Source organism: Carassius auratus, chromosome 13, assembly GCF_003368295.1.
Source record: "Carassius auratus strain Wakin chromosome 13, ASM336829v1, whole genome shotgun sequence".
Taxonomy (NCBI): domain Eukaryota; kingdom Metazoa; phylum Chordata; class Actinopteri; order Cypriniformes; family Cyprinidae; genus Carassius; species Carassius auratus.
Window position 1 is genome coordinate 19,114,920 of NC_039255.1, and position 26,075 is coordinate 19,140,994.

Sequence of the window (26,075 nt, forward strand, 5' to 3'; positions counted from 1 at the left end):
ACCTGCTTTTTGTCTTTCTTCCCTGTTCTATCATCTTTATATAAAGCTCTCAAAGTTGTTGAGTCAGAAAAAAACAAAAAAAAAACAGGCGAGATGAAAAGAGGCAATACAAATGTTGAGATCATTTTGTAGCTGTATTCGATCTCTGCAATCAACACTGTGACAAGTTACAGATAGTTTAATGGAATCTGTGGTGAGTCTTATAAGTGAAAGATAACAAGAACTCCAACAAATCAGTATGAAAATGTGAACTTGCCACATAAAGTACATTATTTACAAAAAAAATACATTTGAGTGGGCAAAAGTGAAATAAATTATAAAACATCGAGATGTTGCTCTAAATAACATTCAAACAGTGAAACTGAGCTCAAATCAGGTTTACTGCAGCCGCTTTCACAGACGAGCACCCTCGATACATAAGAGGTGCAGAGCAAATTTTCAAAAAGCATCTGAGCGAAACCCTTTACGCAAGAGCCGCCCGTAACACACAATACCTAAAACCACCACAGAATAGTGCCTGTTAAAAGCGAAAACAAGGTGTAGTGTCTAGTTTCCATTTCCTGAACGATCAGCCTCGACTCATCCGTCTGAAATGATGGCGATGGCAACGAGTTCCTCTGAACATTCTCAGAGCATCATACAATCGTAACACTGAAAGGTTCTCTGTACAGCATTTACCGACTTGCACGATAATACGATAACGGTGACCCATGTTAAGAAATTATTGCTTTAAGCAATGTTAAAATATATACATTTTTCAAATCCATGTAAGTAAGTGGTTAATTGAAAAAAAGAAAAAAGAAAAGAACCTTCGGACACTGCTACTTTATGATTGTACAGCTTAATTTGTTTGTTTATATTGAAATGAACCATTTCATAAATTCCTCTATGTAGTTAGATTAAAGATATATTCATAGTTTGAGTTCACCAGCAACTTTGGAAGCAATGTTTTTAAAAGCGATGGAGTTGCCAGATATCCTCTTAAAACGGACACCATTAAGTGAGAGCCGGGGCAGTTTGCAAACCTCCATCTCCCACTGGACGAGGCTGTCGCTGCGGCTGTCCCCGTGGGCACAGAGAAGCAGAAAGCATTCGCGCTGCTGGTGACTGCAGCTGTTGGCGTCCAGGACTTTGCGGATCTCATTTATGATGTCGGCTGGCTCCATGGTGCTGGTGGTGTTCATACTCCAGGTGAAACGGAGAGAGCGGGGTTTCCCGTCTTTTCCATCTTTCCCTTCATCTTTCTGCTGATCCCCAGATACATGGCGACTGGGAGCGGCATGGGAATGGAAAAGAGAAAGGCAAGGTTAAGGCAACAGATGCAGAAGAATGTTTCTATTATTGAGGTTATTTATTCACTTATATTCAGATTAGATCACAAAGGTAGTGAAGAATCATTGCAGCAGCTGCATGCATGGGTTATCATCACACATGGGAATTAATGCCAATCAATGCATAGCAGACTAGGGGCATGCACACAAGCAACTCACTTCTAATGCCATCAAATATGAAATAAGGCTTGGTGATAAGAGTAAGAAAAAAAAAAATAGGCCCGTTATTATTTTCAATATACACTAAAAATCTATTATTAAAAGTATTTAATATTATTTAATATGAATTTCTTTTCAGTTGTAATTTATTCCTGTGATGCAAAGCTGAGTTTTCAGTAGCATTACTCAAAAGTAGTTTTTTTGATGATGAAAAAGTTCAAAAGAACAGTATTTATTTGCAATAGAAATCTTTGGTAACATTTTAAATGTCTTTGCCACTTAATCAATTTAATGCATCCTTGCTAATAAAATTATATATATTAAAACTAACTAAATTTACAAATAAATAAACCACTTAATGAGCCATTGGTTTCTATAAGACATAGAAATAGGTACCAAAATGTTTATTTTTATTTAACTTATTTTTTTTTATTTTTTTTTTACAGCTGAACATTTCAGTCATACTGTCCACATTTTAATTCATCTTTTGCAGACATAATGGGAACTAAGTTTCACTTAAAGTGTAAATTAAACAGCTTTTCCCACTATGAAAACTATATACACAGTCACAAATAATTATTTAATACACTGATTCTGGGACAATCTGACGGTCCATAAACATTTCAGCATCACTTGCCCGTTGAGTTTAGTTTGGGCTCCTCTTCAATACATCCTATAAATGCAGTCATGTTTTGCACACATCCAGTCTGCTTTTCTACATTAGTAGCATGCAATTATATAGGATCCTTGCATTCTTTCCTATGTAGACAACAGGTTGAGTAAAAATATTAGTATGCATTATAGTGCATATATGCTCTTTCAAGTTATTTTTTCTAGCTGACTGATGAACTTATGGACACGCAATGGTTATTTTAAAAGTAAATGTATTTTTATGTGCCATTGTTTAAAATGTTTACACGTTTTCCAGTTTGAAACACTAAAAAAAGAATTTACTACAATCTGCAAAACTAGTCTTATGACGCTCTCTGGTCAAATAAAGTACATTAAAATAATTTTGCTACTCCTAGTGTTACATAATTTCAAATAACCAGCTAAATCAGCATGAACATACTGAAAATCATTTTGAACATCACCCAGCCCTAATGTAAATGGAAGGGGAAAAGCACATCACTCAAACACTGAACATGAATATAGCAGACTAACGGCCCTTGAGCTGTACACACTAACACACACTCTTATCTCTCATACAGTGTGCAAGACGGAAAAAATGTCCACAACACACAAAAATAATCAACCAGGAGAGGAAGTAAGGGTTTCCAGTGTCACGGACACCTCACCTTGAGCCCTCAAATCTCCCGCTTCTCTCAAACTCGGTTGAGACTCTTTTATTGTTTATTTGTTGGAAGGTTAGAGATCACGATGGAGCGAAAAGGCAATGGACAGAGACAGAAAAGGAGGAAAAAGGAAATCATTTTTAGTCATTTTAGGGCAAATCACTCACTACACACACAATGAGATCGAGAAAAAGAGACGGAATGAGAAAGCACAAAAAGACAGGGAAGCAAAAAGGAAACCCTGACAAAGACAAAAACAACTTATACGAGACTCTTACGATCAACTTGGACGCCTGAATGTGTACGGTAGTTTGTCACCATGCACTCATTTGAACTGTCATGCTGCTTCCTTTAAAGAACAATATACATCTAGAAGTTCACTGAAAGAGTGCATCATGGGAAAAAGCCTATTCTGAGCACTGGATGCTGACATCAGACACATATACAGATATAGAGGATGTGTCTATACATAGAGTTTATACTGTGCTCTTCACATGCGAGAGGGTGCATGTCATAGTGTGATAATGGAGAAGCCTTTTGCTTTCCATTAAACACAATGTGAAGTTGGAGCTGTTGTTTGTGGGTTTAAACGAGCCCTTACTCTAGACACTCTTCAGCTGCGAATTCCTACAACTGCCTATAGCCAGAGCTGCTGAATCTGGAAGAAAAGAGCAGTTCAAAGCCGACACAAACTGGAGGACGCAGATAAAACGAATAGCCATTACAGAGCCACATGTTTGGAGACAGGGTTCCCACGCTTTCTGACCGATGCATTAACAGGAATCATTCAAATTCACTAATGATGACCGATTCAGACAGCTGGACGGATTTACGGGCAAGAAGAGATTCAGATGTGTTCACATCAATTCAATATGGCATAAAATATGTTTTTGCATAAAATCTCAATCATTAATGTTAGTTCATCAGAATATCTAAACAGCTTAATGGGTCAAATAAATAATATAACAGATCTGATTTTAACTAACTTTTAAAACACTTTCAAATGAACTTTAACTATGACTAATAAATAAAACTAATGCAAAGTGGAACCTTATTACCTTACATACATGTATAATAATGTTTTCCATGGCCGTGGGAACCCCGTGGTGTGGTGGAAAGGGGAGAGGCTGGAGGAGAGGGGGATGATAAAGAAAGAGGAAGACTGTAAACGAGTGGAGCGCAGACTTACTAAGAGTCTTTGCCGCAGGGTTGGAGGGGACTGTGAGGGTGGGGGGCACAGAGGGGGCAGCCGGCCCTGATTTGACGGCAGACTGCCGTTTGCTCGGGTCAAGAGTGACCCTGAGGGAGGAACAGACAGAGAAAGAGAGAAAGAGAGGGAGGGAGGAAGAGAAGGAAACACAGGGAAAGAGAGGGACAGATTGAGAAAGTTTCAACATTAACAGAGCATTTCGTACTGTCAGAGGTTTATCGATCAGTTCACAAATCTGAAGACGTGAAGGTGAGTCCTGAAGCTTCGTCAACACGTCGTCTGCTGTAGCTTCAAACCCTCCTACGAGCCACAACAGACTCCTCCCACCAAAAACCCTTCTTTAGGACGTGCCCATATCCTCTGATAGACTCAGGATAGCTGCGACACGGACCTCCAGAGTGCATCAAGTATACTGATATTTTATATTACAGTACACTTCAAAGGTTTAGGATTGCATTCAATTGATAAAAATGACAGTAAAGACTTTTACAATGTTACAAAAGATCTCCATTTCAATTAAACACTGTTCTTTCGAACCTCCTATTTAAGAATTTTAAATATTATATATAAATATATATAGCAGCACTATCGTTTTTAATTTATTTGTGTCACTGAAGACTGAAGTAATGAGGCTGAAAATTGAGGAATAAATAACATTTAAAAAATGTATTAATGTGAAAAGTAAACAGTTATTTTAAATTGTAATAATATTTCAAAATATGACATTTTTTTACTGTATTTTTGATCAAATAAATGCAGACTTGGTGAACGATTAAGAATTATTTCAAAAACATTTAAAAAATCTTAATTATTCCAAACTTTTAACATTGCTGGTACCGTATTTTTCGGACTATAAGTCGCACATGAGTATAAGTCGCATCAGTCCAAAAATACGTCATGATGAGGAAAAAAACATAAGTCGCACTGGACTATAAGTTGAATTTAACCAAGAACCAAGAGAAAACATTACCGTCTCCAGCCGCGAGAGGGCGCTCTAAGTTTTCAGTGTAGGCTACAGGAGAACAGAGCAGCATAGAGCGCCCTCTGGCGGCTGGAGACTAATGTTTTCACTTGATTCATGTCAAATTAATTTTGATAAGTCGCAGGACCAGCCTTATAGTTCGGAAAATACGGCATATAAATCTGGTAAAGACAACACTACCCATAAACCTGAAGAGAGATTCTCCATTTAGAGATTAAACAAATCACTTTTGCCAGAAAATAACTAAATCGGAGCTCAATAGTAGCCACTCGCTTATGATGCATTAAGTGACTTATTGAAGTCTCCCTATAGTCTCAAACTAAGTAAACATTGGTAAATATCTTGCTACAACCTGAGTTCTGATTTGAGTTCTGCATTTATTTTAGATTTGATCTATTATTTCATAAACTAAGTACATACACAGTCTTGTACCTTTCGTCACTGACTCCTAGAACCAGAAGACCTTAATATTTTTTAACCACCAGATGGCAGTGTGGGTCCATTATGTCGAAACCATTACTAACAGGAGAAATCTTCAACATTGTAGAATTTTCTATTTTTAAATAATTTCATAACATCATTTTATAATTTCAAATGATATAAAGCTATTGCAGATCACAGCTAAACTGACCTCTCTACACACTGTTCAGTTGTGAAAATACCGAAGCCCTTGTGGAATCAGTTGAATGATCCAAACAAATGTTTTTGCAATGCCAGATTAAGTCATACACATTGTTTTGCACATCAGCTTGTGTCATGCAAACATTTTGATTAGTAGCAATCAGTTAAAGAACGGTAGACTGATTCGATCTGATCACACTAGGATGCATTTTAAAGCATGCTGTAATCAATCACTGAGAGAGCATTAAACTCCAAATCACTGCAATCAAATCACTGTGTTAGTGCGTCAGCCCCTAGGCTCCTCTCATTACATTAAAGACAGATTTACACCCCATGAACTCAATGGCCTACCTTTTGGAAAACCTGAATGACATATTTCTAAAACACAAGAATGAAAAAAAGGATAGACATTACAAAGATGGACAAAATAAACAATTTTTAACGAACCCTTAAGAAAAAATACAAATAAATGGAGGAGGAGGTCAGGAAACAGGAAGGAAGAGTCATGTCTGAATCGTATGGCAGTGGCACTGTAGATAACGCTGTGTTTATGCGCGTGAATGTGCGTTCACCTGCGCGTGAGTTTGGAGGTCAGCTTGGTGAGCAGGTTGTTGGCATTACCGCGGCTGCGCGGCTGCGTGGGCGAGGCGGGTGGGCCGTTGTAGGTGGCCATGCGACGATCTTTCAGCTGTCCGTGGAAGGTGCTGCGGCTCGCAGAGCCTCGTGGGAAACGTGTTTTATCAGGAGTGGCAGCAGTGCTGATGCTGTGAGTGGAGGCACCCGGGTCCCGAGAGCCAGGAGACAACGTCACACTACAGACAGAGACAACATCAGGCTGGGTTTCACTAACAAACTCAACCGGTACAGCAAGGTGCTAGGAACAGCTTCAACACACACAAATAAAACACACCCTGAATGTCATGCAAGTGGCATAAACACAGTTAAATATTAGGGTACAAAGTTAAAAAAAAAACCTGCACACTATAAAGAAGAAAAAGAGACATTAAGCAGCCTACATATCAAGGCAAATATTTAGCACATCAATCAAGACACAGGAAGGGCAACCTGTACCTGTTCTCTTTCCCATTAGGAATGACAGAAAGGCGGTCTGTGTTGTTTCTCTCAGTGCACACGTACGTGTTTCTCCTCGAGATGCCTCCCGATTCAGAGTTATTCTGTGTGACAAGAGGAAATCTCCATCATCATGGGAACTAGTGTTCAAAAGTTTGTGTAGTGTATGATTGGAACAGCGATGGTGAACTCACATTAGGTGTGATGGAGTTTCCTCTCTTCCGGTCAAGTATTTCTGTGTTGTTGGGGTTGTTGGCGTTACCCAGGAGAGGGCTGGGGGGGCTGTGAGTGGGCGGCTTACGTGCTGTGACCCCTCCTTCCTGCTTGACGTCACCGTCGGCTGTGACAGGAGCCGTCTTCTTGGAGTTACTCAACACTGAGTTAGCGACCACACCAACTGTGAAAGAAGACAGTTGGGAGATTTTCTCAGCCAATATTCATATCTCTGATTAATTTCACTAGTTAATAGGCATATCATGTAATTATGTAGAGGAGACGTTTTAGTCAGTTGATGGGCTCTGCACATTTTGGATCCAAAAACCTAATGTTTGACTCTGTAAAGAGAAAGTCACCTTGTTCACTATGGCGTCTGGATTTTTTGGATTCGCTGGAGGAGACGCTTCTCTGGACCTTCAGGTGCGATGGTGACTGGCCGTTCATCTCACTGGTCGGTCTGGTCTTCGCCACGGAGAGGTTACTATTGGAGCTGGATTCACTGACCTCCTACAAACACGCAAAATCAGCAAGTCACATTTGTAGCATAATATCAGTTGTAAGTAACCACTTTTCATTCGCAGCTCACCTCATCGGTCTTCCTTCCCAGCAGCAGGTATACGGCTGTGATCTCGTCATAGTTCATTTTGGACAAAGACTCCTGGATCTTCTCTCTGGAGAAGCCCATTCCTACGATCACATCTGACACACACAACGAATTCAGATCAGTTTTAGAGTCTCCTTCTAGATTAGGTCTTTACACCGTACGTTTTTTGTTGAGAGCTATGGTTCGGAACAGTACAGTATGCCATTCCGTTGGGGTACCTAGCACAGAAGGCAACCGAAAGGGCGGAGCTAAACTCAACGCAGAACGTTGATTGGTTGACTGCAATCATCACTTCTGTGTGATAGAAGGGGATATAAATATTCTCCCTCCCTCGTTCCGCTCTGTTGTGATTATTGGGTTTATTTACATCAGAGTGCGCAAACAAAAAATATACCCATGTATTTTATCATTTTATATTCACACACAGACAATAGCCGTTTCTCAATAAGCCTTCTTGTCTGTTCTTGTGGACTTGTGAAACGTCATTGCCCGAACACCCGTGTAATTTTCTAAATATTACTATTAATGTGTCATGAAATGTAGTGTTAAGAGCTTTTCAGGCAAAAAGGTCATTGTTTAAAACTCAAATCTTTGATTTATTTATAAAGAAAAAAGCGCTTATTAGTGTTGGGCATTTTTCAGATCGTCATATCGTCATGTATCAATATCATGATACATGATATTATCGTGCATGGGTGGAGAAAGAGAGAGACTCTTTGTTCTTGTCATAGAATAACTATTTGGTGTTTTAAACTGCAGGTGCCCCAGAGAGGGCCAACTAATCACCAATAATCGGAAAAACATACTTTCAAACATACTGATAAACTAGCGTTAAATATACTGTATTTAAAACAGCTAGTTCATATGGTCGGACGCAACTGTCAAATCACGTGTCCTGTGACAGATTTGCCGCATCTGCACACGGAAGTTATCCGTCTAAATGTTCTGTAAAATCTGTCAACGGTGAAAATCAATAGTAGATCTCATTTAAAGTCCAGCAGTTTAACACTAATATTGGACATAAACGAACACGTTAGATACAAAGTATTCAAAACGGGTAAGTTCATATATTTGTAGTAAAGTAGAATTTAACTGATCATCAGTCATACAGCGCTCCGGACCACGCGCCTCATGACGAGACCGACGCACTGCCACAGAAACAAGAAGGAGATGCTTTCTTACCATTAAACTTCGTGATGGCTCGTTCAGATTACTTGTTATAGTGCAATGAAATACCTTATATCTGCAGACGATGTACGTCTGTTCGTGGATGAGACTCATTCACCGGCTACAGGCGTGTGTGTGTGTGTGTGTGTGTGTATGTGTGAAATGCGGTGCTGAAGTGAAATAGCTGGGCAGTTTGATACCCGAATTATAATAGGCCATCTAATTAAAATACTAATAATTCTTTTTATAATTTAATACATTAATAGGAGAATGAGCCTAATATCGTCTTGACTATCACAGAGAAATCTGCTATCGTCGATACACAATACTATCTATCGTGTCTATCGGCACAACCCTAGCGCCTATTTGAAAAATGTGCAATGCCGATTTGGGAGCTCCAGGCGATCACCGGGCACTCAGTGCTCATGCTCAAGGTTAAAACACTGGTGTGATGCAAGCAACAGCTACAATAAATAAAACCGATAATGGGTGGGTTAGATTTATAGTGTGTAAATAATCAAGCATTTATAATAATAATAATAATCAGTCATACTGGCGACACAGAGGGCCCCCCAAATAAAATTTTGCTTGGAGCCCCATAAATGCTTTGGGGCTACTGAAACGTACTGAACTGAACTGTACCGCTCAGTGGAAACGAGCCTTATACTATTATTATTGCTCATACTTAGGTTTAGTGTTTATGAGAGCACACAAGTAAACAAGTACCAAGAACATGAATGATATCTACAATAAGGGCTGCTGTCTACCAAATCAGACACTAACAGAAGACTACAGCAAGTCTTTAAGAGATTCAGGATAATTAAACATGTAACATGTTAGCATAATCGTAGCACACATCACCCCCTCAGTTGCTATGCAGACACTATAAACCAGTAGGTCGATACCCAGAGATAAATCCAGTTTATTTGTAAGAATGTTTCTGAGTCATCTGTACCTCCTACACATGCTAACAATACACAGATCCATCCTGTAGCCACCCATTCCCTGTTACTTAAAAGAGAAAGCACTGTACCTTCCGTTTTCAACTGAAATAACATTTGTTATGAAACACTTTACAACAAGGGTCTGTACATTAAGATTAGTTACTGCAATGGCTAGCATGCACACGATTCGATAGCATTTACTAATACTAGATAACGGTGATTTTACACACACTACCATTAAAACATTTTTTATTTTTCGAAATCCTGTTCGGCAAGGATGCTTTAAATTAATCAGAAGTGACAGTCAAGACATTTAACAGACTTCTAAAGAGTATTACATTGAGAATAATAAGAAATGTTTCTTAAACACCAACTCAGCGTATAAGAATGACAGAAAGACTATCTTTCTGATAAGAGTAATGAATGCTGAAAATTCAGCTTTGAGTCACAAAACCATTAATTACATTTGAAAATATATTCAAACCAAAATTTCAATATCTTTTGAACTACTAAGATATTTTTAACATTAAGAAATAAAAAGTCAATTAGTAAATGGAAAACAAACAAATATAATTAAATAATAATCGTATATTCATGAATTCACATTAACCTTAATTCATAAATGCTGTAAAATTAATATTAAAAATGGTGTTTGTTAGTTCATGATAGCATAGTAGCACTTGACTGGCCTGTTCTGCATATACATATGAGCATATAGTACATAAAATAAATGGGAAATAACTAGAAACTAATCGTGACCCTAACATTAAACCATGTTATGTCCATTTAGTTACCTTAAATTACTCTGCACAGTAATTAAATTACACAGTACACATATTGTAAAATAAAGTGCAACCACTAATGTTAATAAACTGAATCTCACTGTAAAGTGTCAATTATTTAATTATTTTTTCAATGATCATTTACTGCTCGATATTGCAAACTGGTATTTCTTACCATATTGTTTTAATGCGTTATCTTAATTATGAACACACTGGTTTGTAGTGCAAACAGTTTTATCGTTTTGCTGCACTTATTCTTCACATTATTTCTCTACAGCGTCATGTTGAGGCAATGGATGTAGTGAAGAAGTGCCAGTCGGAGGTTGTGTGATGGAAAGCTCGCTCTATATTAATGCACGTTCCAGAGTGAAACAAGATGGAAAGATATATTTCATAAGCCTGAATTAAGCCTTCTCCTTTCACTCAGATCTGACTCTAATGGGCTCAAGGGAATCCACATGTTGGTTGACTTGAGTGCTTTCCTTCAAAGAGCTAAAGCTCCCTGTTTGCCCTCCTCTCCATACACACATACACAAGGGCCTCCGTGGGCTGCCAGGCTCCAGCATGCTCCTCTCAACGTGAGGCTTCTCTCAAAGTGGGGGCGGGAGGCTAGACGAGCTCAGTCACCATGGATTCAAGTGTTCTTGTTCCTGCAGTATCCTCAATAAGTAACCAGGTGTGCGTTCATGTGTATATGTGGTTATGCTGGCAGGCGTATGTACGCAGCTGCGGATCGTTTGCAGATAAGCATGCAAAGCTGGGGTGCACCGCATTGCCTCGTGCGCCTGCGAGCTACCGTACTGGGAGTCATGTGAACATATCACATTGCTACACGGGAGATCCTCGCTGAGAGATAGCGAGAGAGAGACGGAGGGGGAGACATCTGAGAAGCCAGCTGCTGGGTATTACGCAATAACACACACTAACAAGTGTGCCCCCTATGCCCTCATTTCATTGTCTCTGGATGCTTTCTCTCAGGGTTGTGATGAGAGTGCAGATATAAATATAAATTTCCCTCAGCATGCTCTAATAGAAGTTGATTATGCTACAGTTGCATGGGAATGAACATTGATATGGCGGCAAATGAACTAACTGCAGTGTAGTTTCGTCTTACCTATTCTCTTCTGGTCAGAGATGTCGGCCTCTGGCTCAAGGAAAGGTTTGAGTTCATCATCATCAAAGCCAGCATTGATCCAGCGTTCCTTCATGATTTGCTGATGGAGAAAGATCAGAAACCATCACCTCCAGCCTGAGATCATTTCTACGGCTGGGCAATACAGCTAGAAATTTCTCAATATTTTGATCTTAAAAAAAAAAAAAAACCACTAAGTACATATTTTATTAATTTTATTTACACTACCATTCAAATATTATGCTTTTTAAAGTCTCTTATGCTTTTCAAGGTTGCATTTATTTGATCAAAGTAAGTACTATTGGGAAATATTATTAGAATATATATATTTTTTTAAATGAGATTTATTCCTGTGATGGCAAAGCTGAACCCTCATTATAAATGACTGATATTTGAAATATCGTTATATTTGGCTTTACTGTAACCTTTTATCAATTAAAAGCATCTAAGCTGAATAAAGTCTTAATTTCCTCAAAATAAATTATGGACCCCAAACTTTTGAATGGTAGTGCTCAGAAACAGCTTAAAAAGGGTCATTTTTAACAGAGAATCATTGTAACCAAAAAAAAAAAAAAAAAGAAAGAAAAAAACAGAAAGAAAGGAAAACGAAAAAGAAAAGATGCTGATATTTGAAAAATGCCAAATATCGGCCGATATATCGGCTTTGGAATATTTCTGAGCAATGACTGCTCAATTTTATTTTGGTATAAATATTGAATTTAATCACTCGAAAGTAAGTACAAAACATGTGCTATGAAAAACATCTGACACGCTCTATTAAAAGATAAAAAAGGCAAGGTACAATAAACCAGAAGAGAGGTGAAGACAGACAGACAGAAGATGGATCGAGACAGAGACTAACCTCTAACGTTCCTCTTTTGGCTGGGTTCAGTACCAGGAATCTCTTGAGAAGATTCTCACAATCAGTGGACATGTAAAAAGGGATCCTATATTTACCACGTAACACACGTTCACGCAGTTCCTGTGGAAAACACACAGCAGTAAGTACACGGCGACGCACACAAACACATGTAAACATGGAGAAAGTGAAGATGAACCTTGAGATTCTGTCCATCGAAGGGCAGGGAGCCGCTGACCAGCGTATAGAGTATGACGCCCAAACTCCACACGTCCACCTCCGGCCCGTCGTACTTCTTACCCTGAAAGAGCTCGGGGGCAGCGTAAGGGGGGCTGCCGCAGAACGTGTCCAACTTATTTCCCACCATGAACTCGTTACTGAAGCCGAAGTCAGCGATCTTAATGTTCATATCAGCATCTAGCAGCAGGTTTTCAGCCTGGAGGAACACACAGATCACTTTTATCTTCTTTTCATCTTGTTGGTGTTTTCCATACATGTGCACTTTAATATAATAACACACGTCATATCCCTGTTGTAAGAGTTTTTGCAAAAAAAGAGAAAACAAAGCTATAACTTCTTACCTTCAAGTCTCGGTGGACTATGTGTTTTTGGTGACAATACTGCACAGCTGACACAATCTGTACAAAACAAGCACAAATGGATTGAGATCATTCAATATATCAATTTAATCAGCTGCTTTACCTTTAAATGTTATTTAAACAACTAAATGTGCAGAGAAGACCTGATTTGTAGGTCGATTTTGACGGTGAAAAGCTTTTTTTTGTTATAAAGTACAATTTAAATTTTTGGGTTAAGTAAGAATTTTAAAATAAGTTACTTTTATTCAGTATCTTATTGATGTTAAAGAATTTACAGTAAAAAAAAAAAAAAAAAAAAAAAAAAAATTGGACTGACAGAATGATTTCTGAAGGATCATGTGACACCGGGGACTCCGTATGATGCTGAAAACACTGCTCCGGGTGTGTGTTCACAGTGTGTGTGTGTTCACTGCTCTGTGTGTGTCCACTTCGGATGGGTTAAATGCAGAGCACAAATTCTGAGTATGGGTCACCATACTTGGCTGAATGTCACGTCACTTTTACTTTCATGCTGAAACTACAGCTGTACATCTCATAAAAAAATATTTTACAATGTTAATGTTTTTATTGTATTTTTGATCAAATAAATGCAGCCTTGGTGAGCAGACGATTTTATTTTACTGCTTCATATTTTTACAGCTGTTATATTTTTTACATATCATGTGTTCCCGGGGAATCGAACCCACAACCTTGCGCTTGATATTGCAGTGCTCTACCAATTGAGCTACAGGAACACAAAATACATTACTTAATAAAATTCAGAAAAAGGACATTGGTCCAGGGTAAGCTTGTCATGGGGTGTCGACTCATTAATAGCTTTTTTCCCTAAATTCAATGGTTTGTATTGATTGGCTCTTCTGTTCCACAGAATTGGCCGGACTCAACCCTGCTGATAATGACTAAACGCTCTATCCCCCGCTAAATTATGACACAACACTAAGAGCAACAAACACGCTCGAACTGCAGAGAATACAGCACAGATGAACACAACATTACTTTTACCGCATTCCCACTTAATGTGAGTTTCTTCGGTTTCTCCACATTTTAGTGCAGTGACATTATTGAGTAACCTCACATCACCTACTTGTGTCAAAGGGCTCTTGTCAGATTTAATGCAGTAACAGCCAAGATATGCAAGTTCAGTGGTCTGGGGTCATTACTGGACACAACATGATGCTGATGAACTCATTTAAACTCACAGCGAGTAGAAAACTAATCACGGTGTGTGTCTAACATGTCGACAGAAAACTGTAAGAGAACTGCACCTGTCTAAATTTAGCTCTGGCCTCTTTCTCCTTCATCCTCCCATGAGCCACTAGATAGTCAAACACCTCACCTGCAGGAGACACCGAGCACAGAGAACACAGAGGTCAGAGATAAACACTCGGGAAAGACAAGGAAGAAGCTCATACACACACGCACACACACACACACACACACACACACACACTTACCTCCGCTGGCGTATTCCATCACGAGAAACAGTGTTTTCTCAGTCTCTATCACCTCAAACAGTTTGACTATAAAGACAGAGACACGCAATGATAGAGAAGAGAGAAATAATAAACAAAGGCAAAGAAAAAATTTTCAGGTACAGATCTTGTGATATTGATATTTAAGTCTAATGATTGGTGCTTAAAGAAATTTATTTATATTTATATATATATATATATATATATATATATATATATATATATATATATATATTAGGGGTGTAACGGTTCACAAAATTCACGGTTCGGTTCGATACGATACACTGATGTCACGGTTCGGTTCGGTTCGGTTCGATACGTTTTAGATACAGCAAAATGTAAAAACATCTCAACTTTTCAGAATGCCGCAAGCGCACCGCGGGTCATGTGACAAGAACCAACCAATCAGCTTCATCCTTTCCCGTAACAAGGTTGAGAGCTCAGCCAAGATGAAGGAACAGCTGATCATAGTTGTATATGGATTGCAATTTTGAAATAAATTCAGTAGCAGAGCTACTGCAAGCGATTTTTAGAGCTGCAAATCCATTTATCCTTCGCTGAAATTTCCGCGTCTCATGGAGAGAGCACGTCATTGTTGCTTAGCAAAGACAGACGCCTCATGAGCGCTTCTGCCCAAGCGCTTTGGAAAGGAGGAGAAAGACGTGCTTAGCGTTTTCCACGCGTTTTTAGGCACGATATGTGAACGGCCCCTAAGGCGCTCGCTCACTCAGCACGCGCTGAAGGCTCGTTGCAAAATGTCTAATGCATTTAACAGACCAGAAATATAAGATCCTAAAATAACCAACAGGTCTGGTGTTTGGGTTGGATTCCCTGTAAGCTATAGTGTCTAAATGCTGCAGGGATAGTTTGCTGCGTGCATGTTTCTCCTTTTTTTCGTCTTTTCCCAGATAGTACTGACGCATATATCCCAGATATTCCCGCTGTTTTTTTTTTTTTTTTTTTTTTTGTAATCCCGCTGGTGTACCCTGTCATGTTGCAGATGCGACATACCGTTGTTTTTTTATCCACTACTCTCTTGCCATCACCATTATAGCTTAAAGGGAATCCAAAGTGCACCCAAACACCAGACCTGTTGGTTATTGGAGGATCTTCTCATTTCTAGTCTGTTAAACGCATTGGCTATTTTGCAACGAGCCTTCAGCGTGTACTGAGTGAGCGAGCGCCTGCTGAGTAGCCTAACATAAACATATAAGATGGTGTTTTTTTCTTCTTCGGGAGTGTCAGGGGCGTTGCCTGTTACGTTGTTTGGGTTATTGGGCTACCTTGTTGAACGCATATCATTATATTTCTATCTCTCTCTCTTTTTTTTTTTTTTTCCAAATATAATTAATTACTCCAACGAACCGTTCGGTATACATAATGCGTACCGCGTACCGAACCGAAAGCGTCGTACCGAACGGTTCAATACGAATACGCGTATCGTTACACCCCTAATATATATATATATATATATATATATATATATATATATATATATATATATATATATATATATATATATATATATATATATATATACTCAATATTATAAATAGACAGATAGCACACAATTTTATTTCATCTACATTTGGACTGGTTATTATGATTGCTTGGTGATTTAGGTTTGATTGATGATTTTGATTATGATTATGATTTAAACACTGATGTTATTGTTATCTAAACTAGACTAAAGATAAACTGTAACAACTACAACTATAAAGTAGACTAAAAATATGATCTGTTTTTTTAATAATACAACTAAAAAGTGTATGTATATAAGAAAAAAAATTATAAAAACACTAAGTTAAAGTACTATAATTACTCAAACTGAAAAAAGTAAGCTAAAAAGATATTAAAAACCTGATAAATTACTAAAACTACAATTAAAATTAGAATAGTATTTAAATAATACTAAAACACTGTGATTTAAATAAACAAAAAAATATGGCAATCATTCAGTACCACAGTATACATCAAAACAGTTACATCACTGTTAAAAACAGCAATGATTTTGTAAGAGAGGTTTCACCACCAGCCTCGTTCTCATGAGCTTTATGTTTTCAACTCTTTGGAAATGATTTCTTATTTATAAACCTGTTCATTTAAAAGCATGTTCCACATCTTCCTGTTCAGTTTAATGTCTTTCTGTGGTGCTCTCTCTCTCTCACTTTCTCTCTCATGTTCTAGCACCAACAGTGTGTCTAAATATAGGCTAGTGATACATAAAGCCCCTCTGTGTGAAGACTTGACGAAGTGTCTACCTCTGATAATCACAGTGCTGTTTGCAAAAAAGGAACTGACAACAAATGTGGAAGAATCAATTAAACTAAAAAGAGGAACATTATCTAGGCCACTACGTATGGGCTGTTGTTCCGGTTCAAAAAGGGGGAAGTAGAAACAAGTGTGTGTTTCAGTGTTATTTTGGTATCATATTACATATTATCATGAAAACTTAAAAACAAAAACAAATTCAATACATTATTATTATTATTATAGTTATTGTGTTAAATATTAATAATAATAATAATAATAATAATAATAATAATAAGACTACATTGAATTCATTTTTTTTTCATTCTGTTATGTTTTTGTAATTTTTATTGCTTTATTTCTATTTAGTTTTAATTTATTTTGTCAGTTTTAGTAATTTAAGTACTTCAACTTAAACAAGGGGCTGCACGATTAAATTCATAATTGTCGATTATTCCCATGAAATTGTAACTGTGACTATTAATTAACACGACTAACTTTGAATTATCACAATTAACTCTGAATGATGTTTATACCATTGTTCGATGCAACTGCATGCCGTGTTTTTATATGAAAACAAACAAACTGAAAACACTAACTGAAAAAACCTTTAGTTTTTTTTTTTATTGTTTTAAGCCTCATGTGTCAACTATATATTGGATTGGTTTCTTCTTTAATTTATATATAAAAAAAAAACATGAATGGTTTTATCATTTTATGCTTAAACTAAAACAATGGAAAACCCCTTAAGATAACATGTATAAAGAAAAAAACGCATCTTAAGCACACAGAATAACATAAGTGGTTTAACCGATTAATTGCCGCTTTAAACGATTACATAATTGTGGCATCCATAATTGTTATCAGTATTAGATTAGATCCTGAATTAATTCGATTAGAAATTTGATTAATTGTGCAGTCCTAACTAAAACATTTTACTTTTTTTTGAAAACTTTCACCTAATAGTAATATTTTGTTTCATTAATATTATTATTATTATTTTTTTGAAAATGCATTTAGTTAACAACACTGGTGTGTGCATGTTAACATGCTTACCAATATTTGGGTGGTTTAAATTCTTCATGATTGTGACTTCTCTGGAAAGCTGTTGAAGAGAAGATCATAATTAATTGTAATCAACATGTCACAATGAACTGTGAAACAAAACCTTAGCACCATCTTTCAGCATTAATATGAAACAGGAAGCTAAATACAGCTGGACTGTGTCATTGTCATAGTGAACAGAGTGCTTCCTTTTCAGTGCAAACTAGTGTTAAGTGCTATTCATTATTGATCTCTAAAAATAAAAGGCTGAATCCTCCCCTCTCAGTGGAATGGAAGAGTCATGCATCTTTAATAGCACTATAGTAAGCAGACCGTGTTCCTGAGCTGTTAGCACGTACTGCTCTCCACGTCGCACTCTCACAAGTGTAGCTGTAGCGTCGGAGACGGTGCGAAAGAAGCGCTGCGATTTTGAACCGCAGGGAAACACTTTCAGTACATCATAAACCCAATACAATTCACACCACACTACATTCTGTGTTTGAACCTTTCAAAAACTGAGGCCAAACCAGAACTCAGATATTCAAGCACAACATGTACATTTCCATTCAAACGCAGAGGGGATCTTAGATGTCTCTTTTTATCATTGTAGAAATCAGAAAGTACTGTCAACAGACAGAAAAAAAACAATGTTTTGAGAAATAAAATGTTAAGTAAATTATATATGAACAGACTCTTTACAAATCTTCAGAATAAAAACTGTAAAGTTTGCTGAATGCAAGTGTGGATTTCTGGCTCAGTGCATGAAGAAAAACTCATTTTGAGAAAACAGCCTTTAAAGGCATGGATTCTAACTGAAATACACAGATGCAAATAGATAAAGTGTAATGAAATATACACTTAAAAGTGTATGTTGGATGTTTTATAGTCTAAAAGATGACTCATAAATTCACCAGTGCATTAAAAAAAATTGTTTAATACAAGGTTAGCTTTAAAATCAGGGAAAATAATCCTGAAACGTCCATTAATTTCTAAAAAAAAAAAAAAAAAGTCATTATTACAGTAACATTTTCAATGTCTATAGGTGAAGATATGCGCTGGAGTTCTCAAGCAGAAATAAGCCCATGTTTCTATACAAGGATTTAGACTCCCAGTCGAGCTCAGTAAGTAAAATATTATTATTATTCCAAAGAAATACACATTTTTATTCAGCAAGGATCCATTAAATTGATTACAAGTGACCGTAAAGATATTTATAATGTTACAAAAGATATCTATTTCAAATAAATGCTGTTCCAAAGAAAATTCAGCTTTGCCAACACAGCAAGAAATTACATTTCAAATTAAAGCTGCAAGCAGCATTTTACGGGGTTCAAGCATTTAAGGCCTCTGAGGTGGTCTTGGCTAACCTGGATGCATGGATGACAGTTAAAGACATCCAAAATGAAGAATAGGCTGGCAGACAGACACAAACACTGAAATTAAATGATTAAACTAGTTTTTAACAGTTTAGATGTCATTTTCAGGTTAAACTGTAATCACAATGTGGCAAAATTGTAAAAACTGATATATCTGTATGAACAAAATGGAAAACATTGACTCAATGAGATTTAAAATGTTATAACAGTTAATTTTTTTATGTTTTGGCATGAATTAATGAATCCTTTCAACAGTACTGTTCAACTTTGCTGAATGAGCCCATTAGTGGTCTCCCGCTGCCATCTAGTGGTTCTAAATTGCATTTACTCAAGCAACACTGTGTTTTTAAATATAACTGTTATAGTGTTGTTATTTTTTTTGACCAATCTCTCTTAAATTTTGCATGCTTGTTTAGAATGAAATTATGCATTATTTTACACAGTTTTGATAATTTGTGGGCTTTCTGTTTGTATTAATAGGCCTTAGTGTACACTATGCAAATAACATATTATAAAATTACTGGTTTATAGTTGTCCAAATGCAACTGTTCAACATGTTTTTGATCATTATTGACCTTCAGAGTCTAGAGAATTGTACTTCAGTGGCAGAGGTGGGTAGTAACGAGTTACATTTACTTCGTTACATTTACTTGAGTAATTTTTCGGGGTAACTAATACTTTTCGGAGTATATTTAAAAATGGGTACTTTATACTCTTACTTGAGTAAATTTTTTGGGAAAAATCTGTACTTTTACTTCGTTACTGTGGGCGACGCCCCTCTCGTTACTTTATCTTAATGCAATAAATGCTTCATTTTATTCCAAACGCGCCGTCTACTTTTCTCTGGACAATGAGCGATGCCCATTCGCGAATGATTCATTCTTTTGAGTCAACTCTGTTCAAAGGCTTGATCAAACCAATTGGCAAACGAGTGAATTGGTTCATGAATCAGTTTGAAGGAGTCGTTCAGTTCCCTGAAGCAACGCGCTGAGCGTCTGAAGCGGTTCACTCAGAGTTGTAACGTTTAAGATCATCAGCAGCGTTGAAAACGTGGCTATGGAACTGCACTGAATTGAAAGCAAATCTGCAAAGGCCATTATTTGCTTGCGATGGAGATCCTTATTAGATGAACGTGTGTGCTGTCTACTGTTTAACAGGTAATAACTTGAGCTACATTCGATTACAGTAAACGATACCACTGTGACATTAGTTTGTTGTACGTGTGTGGCTTATAACAGAGGGGAGTCAAGTTGAATGCAGCTTCCAAAAGACAAAAAATAGCCGATTAAGATTTTATTAATTTTAATACAATCACACCGGTGCGAGTCAGCAAGTCATATCATCAGCTGTTAAATTCAGATCTGTGATCGCTTGCTGTTGCTGGCGCTGAGCCAGAGACAGACGTTTTTACAGCGTTGCGCATTATAACCAATCACACACGGTTCTTTTGAATGCAATCAGGCCAATCGGAGGTGTTCCGATGAGTCATCGCTGAAATGCCGGTGCTTCCTTCACTCGCTCGCTGACTGGATACCTCTTTCTGGCGAATTCTCTCGTCAGAAACAACAATGTGCAGATGTGTATACGAATCTGTAAATAAGATATTGATTTCACAGTGTTAACAGTTTAAGTGATTTTCATGGGAGTTTCTGAGAGTGTACTCTAGACTGTCAGTGAAAATGATCTTTAATAATGTAAATGTTATTTGCTCTCTTTCTGAACAATGAAAGATTAGTAGCAATATTTATATCACATTAACTTTCAATGTTAATTTCACATTTAATATAAAGTCAGTCGTATTAAAAATATGTTATGGCATGAAACCTATATATGTTACTTAAGTAAACAGACAGGGTTTTATAATAAATTGGAGTAAAGGCTGATGAAATATATACATTTACACACGCACACATACATTATGTACATTTATCTATATATCTAAATAAAAATAGGCTCCGTATATATGACCCAAAGTAACTAACCACTTGAGTAGATTTTTTATCCGATACTCTTTTACTCTTACTCAAGTAACTATTCGAGACTAGTACTTTTACTTTTACTTGAGTAAATATTTCTAGAATTACTTTTACTTTTACTTGAGTAAAGTTTTTGGGTACTCTACCCACCTCTGTTCAGTGGTTTTATTGATTTTCAGCTTATACCCTATCACTAGTTTGCCAAAGTAACTTTTTGAAATAATCTTGAATATTTAATTAACAGCTTTATTGACAACATTGGTCCCAGAGGCAAAGTTGTTCAGAATGAGGAGATCTATCATATGATATGAAGATCTAGTGTTTTTGAGTGAATATATGAGCATTTTCAAACAATTTGAGGCCATTTACCATATAAATCTTGTGTTTTGAGACCTTTTCTACTGTTATAGCGCCACCTATGGTGCGATCTCCATGAAACTTTGCATGCTTGTTAAGAGTTACCTGTTACATGTTCTCACCACGTTTCATAAAGTTTTGAGTTTTCGTTTAGGTTTTATAGGCTTTGGGGTATGTTTGGCCACACCCCTTTTCTTAATTACCCATTTAACGCTAACCAAAGTACAAAATTGAACATTTTTTTGATAATTATTGATCTAGACAGTCCACAGAATATTACTGCCGTGGTTTGGTTCCGATCGGACAAAAAACCTAGGACTAGTTCGCAAAAGTAGTTTTTTAACATATTTGTGAATAACAATTGAACGATTTGATTGACAGCAATGGTTCTTGAGGCAAAGTTGTGCATTATGAGGAGATCTATCAAATGATATGCATATTGTGTTGATATGTGAAACACCACGTGATTACAGAGCCATAAAACTCGTTAGCGCCAACTAGTGGCCGATTTCTTTCAAAATTCTTACAGACCTTAAGGTTCATGAGTCGAACGTACCCAGCGAGTTTCGTTCCGAACAACATCCGTTAACCCTTTCAAATAGGTGCTTAAAATTGTTTGGCCAATGGCAGCCATGTTTTTTGAGATATGCAAATGTCCTCATAGGTACTTGTGCCCCTTCAGACCAAGACACTGCATACCAATTTTCAAGTCGATCGAGCCAACGGTTGCCTAGTTATAGCCATTTATGTGTTTTTTAAATCTTATTGCGCCCCCAAGTGGCAGAGATGCGCAATTTTTTTTATTTGACCAAAGATTGAGCTCATACATATGTGTACCAAGTTTGGTCAAGATATCTCATTCCGTTCAAGAGTTATAGTCAAAATAACATTTGGCTAACGTTAGCATAGACGCTTTTTGGCGTACTGTTTCGCGTAAGAATCGAAATTTCAACTTTTTTTTGATAATTATTTATATTGAGTGTCCAGGGAATATTTCTGCAGTGGTTTCGTTCCGATTGGTTGAAAATCCTAGGACTAGTTCGCAAAAGTAGGTTTCGGATATAGCTCGATTTTGCGAGAAAACGGTGCGTCGTAGAGCAAAAAATGCAGCTGTGCACTTTTGTTCGGGCTAACCCAAGGATTGCAACGATGCCTTGTTTTTGAGTCTACGGCTAACGGTTTACGACCTGCGGCCAAAAATGTCAAAAATTTTAGTTTTTTGCGCTGTAGCGCCCCCGTTAGGCCGATTGGGCCGGTTCTTTGTATCTGAGTAGCGAGCAAGACTACTACCATCTGACCAAGTTTCAGCTCTCTAGGCCTTACGGTTTGGGCTGCACGTTCAGTTTTAAGGCGGAAAAATAATAATAATAATAAAAATCTTAACAATTACAATAGGGTTTCAGCACTGCGTGCTTGAACCCCTAAATATACAACAATTATTGTAATAAATCGTAACACTTCACAATGTTAAAGTTTTTCTGATCGAATATATTAAATTCTTTCAAAACCTTACCGACCCCTAACTTTTGAAAGATATATATGTACAAAGCCACGTAGGGTTTAAATGAACATTTTTTGCTCAGTACAGGTATATTGCCAGAAAAATGATTGTGAAAATGTCATAAATATTCAATAGAAGCCCTAATACTCACTATATGCAAGTCATATTTTCAAAGTCCCATGATCACTGCTGTCTGAATACAGCAAACTGCCCATGATAAGAGACGTAAAGACAAGGGGGAGAGAGAAAGACAGGGAAACACTTTCCAAGATGCAGATCAATAGTGAATGGTCTCTGCACTATCATCCCAAACATTAATTTTACATGATAAGCTTACTTTCATGTAATTTTTAACAATTCAAGTTCCAAATTAATTTCTGATTTATATTTTCACACAATTGTCTGTCTTTCAAAAGATTTTCTTCTTTCTCTCTCAGCTCTCACACTCTCTCTCTTTGGCGCACCATCTTAACGCTTCTGTGATGACTAAAAAACACCAGTCCACAGCAGAACATCTCACTTCAGCCGAGGGACCAGACCTAGTGTGGAGCTCAGACGCCCGCGCACAATTACACAACAACACACATGCACAGCACACTCATGCTAGAGTCACACAACCTGGAAATTACTCCAAACATCTTTGCTTTACTGTTGAAGCAGTGGAGCTGCATGCCGTGAAGATAGAAACAGACTGAAATACCCAAGAAGGTGAAATGATTTCCACTCACCTTCACACTATTCAGAAACAGTGTTTTAAACGAACTCTATAGTTTTCGTTAATCTGAAAATAATGCTGAAATTAAAATCTAATAAAACGTACTACACTGTATATAAATAATGCTAAAATATTAGTTTTTTTCCCCTGTCACATAATAAAAAAATAAAAAATAAAAACTTACTGCAAATCTATAAAAGTCTGTAGGTGGCTATGTATGAAATAGCGTCAATTATATTACTAAATATTTATTTATTTGGATTGTTTACAGTAATATTACGGTGTTCATTCAAAAATACCAGTATTATACTTTTTTTACATTTATGTATTTGAACCCACTGTTGATTAAGATGACACTGACTGGACTGGTATTAAATAACGTGAACTGTGACTAGGGATGTAACGATATTGCGATATCGCGGTGGTAAACGTGTCTCTATCGTCGTGGTTGGGTTACAATATTAAAAGGACAGGTGTCCGTCAAAAAGCAAGAGGAATATACACAGTCCCGCGGAACAAATCATTGTTAACTACATATACCATGATCCTTTGCGCTGCGTCGTCACAGCAACCGTTGTTAAGCCAATAGGATTGCACGCTGCCCACACAAGCTCACAGCAAGCCAGCATGGCCGACAGCGATACTTGTAAGGATGAAAACAACAAAACCGAAGTTGAGATTGTGCCAGCCCCTGCAGCTTTTAAATCAGATGTCTGGAAACATTTTGGTTTCGCCGTGTCAAAAAACGCAAAAGGAGAGAAGGTGGTGGACAGACAATGGACTATGTGCAAGCACTGCCACAGTAAACTGCGATACAACACAGGAAACACAAGCAACATGTGTCAGTTTGGGGATCACGAATCATTTGAATAAGTTCAGGAGTTCGTAGCGGGTTCGCGAATCATTTGAATTAGTTCGGGAGTTCGTAGCGGGTTCGCGAATCATTTGAGTCAGTTCGGGAGTTCAAAGCGGGTTCGTGAATCATTTGAGTCAGTTTGGGGATCGCAAATCATTTGAATCAGTTCGGGAGTTCGTAGCGGGTTCGCGAATCATTTGAGTCAGTTCGGGAGTTCAAATCGGGTTCGCGAATCATTTTAATCAGTTCGGGAGTTCGTAGCGGAAAAGAAAGTTTCTAAAGAAACCTTGAACATTAGCTAAATGTTAGGTCAGTGTTTTTTTATAAGGCTTTTTGACTGATTATTTTATTTAAGTTTAAGTTATGTTCCTAAATACCAGTTTTAAAAGGCTGCTTTTATTTGCCTTGCACATTTAAACCTGATTTAACTTGATCTTTGTTTGCACTTTAAGGGAATTCCCTATTGTTTACAATTGTTCTAGTTGATCCATAAATACAGCAATACATTGCCTGTTGACTGGCAAAAGCAAAATAAATGTCAGTATGTTTTCGCTATTATCATCACAAACACTATCGTGAGCTATTTAGCAATACCGTGAGCTTTCCCACAATATCGCAATAAATATCGTACCGGGAGGTCAAAATCGAAATTGTATCGTACCGTTTGATTTTGATATCATTACATCCCTAACTGTGACTCTTCTGAGTTTTGGAGTCTCCATCTGTATAGGTGTTATTTACAGCCATCATGACCAGGGTTGCCAGGTTATGACAAGAAACCTTCCCAATCTTTACTCAAATCTAGCCCGATCACATTTGAGGGGGTCCAATCAAGTTTTCTGGTGGGGTTCACCCAATAAAATTTGCGTTCCAGGGGACAAATATCATGTTATTGTAGACGCTTCAACCCACAGACATGAAAGACAATCTGCGGCAACAGTGTTAAAGTAGCCCAATACCACAGCAAAACCGCAGACTTGGCAACATTGATCATGACTGTTGTTGTCACATGATTTTTAGTTTTAAAACAACTTGGAAGCAAAACAGAGACCTCCTTGTCTCAAGTCACTAATGTAAGCTGTTGTGTGAGCAGGACACACTTTTTAGTAAACGCAGTCGACAATCTCAAACACTGCGTGAAAGTAGCCAATGTGCTTATTTTAAAGAGTCAATTTAAAAGAAGAACAACCTTCCTTTCCCAAATACTTGAAGTGTCAAAACATGTAATGTAATGTAAAAAAATTACTTCATCATTAGTACAAAATACACACCATAAACAGAAAATGAATGCAATGCTGATAATTAAAAAAAAAAACACAAAAAGCCCAAAGAGGCCTGATTGGGCCGGTCTCTCATTGCTGCGGTGCGTGAGTCACAGCCGTGTGTTGGCTGACGACCAGCAGGCCACAGAGAGAGGATCTACTCTGAATCCCAATCAATGGAGCTGTGGAAAAACTAATGGTGGCTGCGGCCAATTAGAGACATATCCTAGGCTTGTATATCTCTGAGCGAGTACGGATTAGCATTATCATTTGAATTGGTCTGATCATCCCATG

At 37.4% G+C, this 26,075-nt stretch overlaps 1 protein-coding gene across 7 annotated transcripts in view; it reads right to left on the minus strand.

Moving 5' to 3' along the window:
* Window positions 1–115: 115 nt before the first annotated feature.
* Window positions 116–26,075, minus strand: part of LOC113112966 (MAP/microtubule affinity-regulating kinase 3-like) — a 31,818-nt gene continuing 5,858 nt past the window's right edge. The window contains exons 5-20 of one of the 7 annotated variants that reach the window (XM_026278975.1): window positions 17,751–17,799; window positions 14,427–14,492; window positions 14,238–14,308; window positions 12,955–13,011; window positions 12,573–12,809; window positions 12,377–12,496; window positions 11,497–11,596; window positions 7,472–7,584; window positions 7,242–7,392; window positions 6,864–7,066; window positions 6,670–6,773; window positions 6,171–6,410; window positions 5,950–5,976; window positions 3,975–4,084; window positions 2,789–2,833; window positions 964–1,269 (exon numbers count right to left, since the gene is read on the minus strand). In XM_026278975.1, the coding sequence (XP_026134760.1) occupies window positions 1,181–1,269; window positions 2,789–2,833; window positions 3,975–4,084; window positions 5,950–5,976; window positions 6,171–6,410; window positions 6,670–6,773; window positions 6,864–7,066; window positions 7,242–7,392; window positions 7,472–7,584; window positions 11,497–11,596; window positions 12,377–12,496; window positions 12,573–12,809; window positions 12,955–13,011; window positions 14,238–14,308; window positions 14,427–14,492; window positions 17,751–17,799 (1,782 nt within the window). In that variant the 3' untranslated portion in view covers window positions 964–1,180. Of the gene's footprint in view, window positions 1,270–2,788; window positions 2,834–3,974; window positions 4,085–5,949; window positions 5,977–6,170; window positions 6,411–6,669; window positions 6,774–6,863; window positions 7,067–7,241; window positions 7,393–7,471; window positions 7,585–11,496; window positions 11,597–12,376; window positions 12,497–12,572; window positions 12,810–12,954; window positions 13,012–14,237; window positions 14,309–14,426; window positions 14,493–17,750; window positions 17,800–26,075 lie in introns of all 7 variants that reach the window. The other 6 variants (XM_026278980.1, XM_026278977.1, XM_026278976.1 and 3 more) reach the window with 6 other exon arrangements.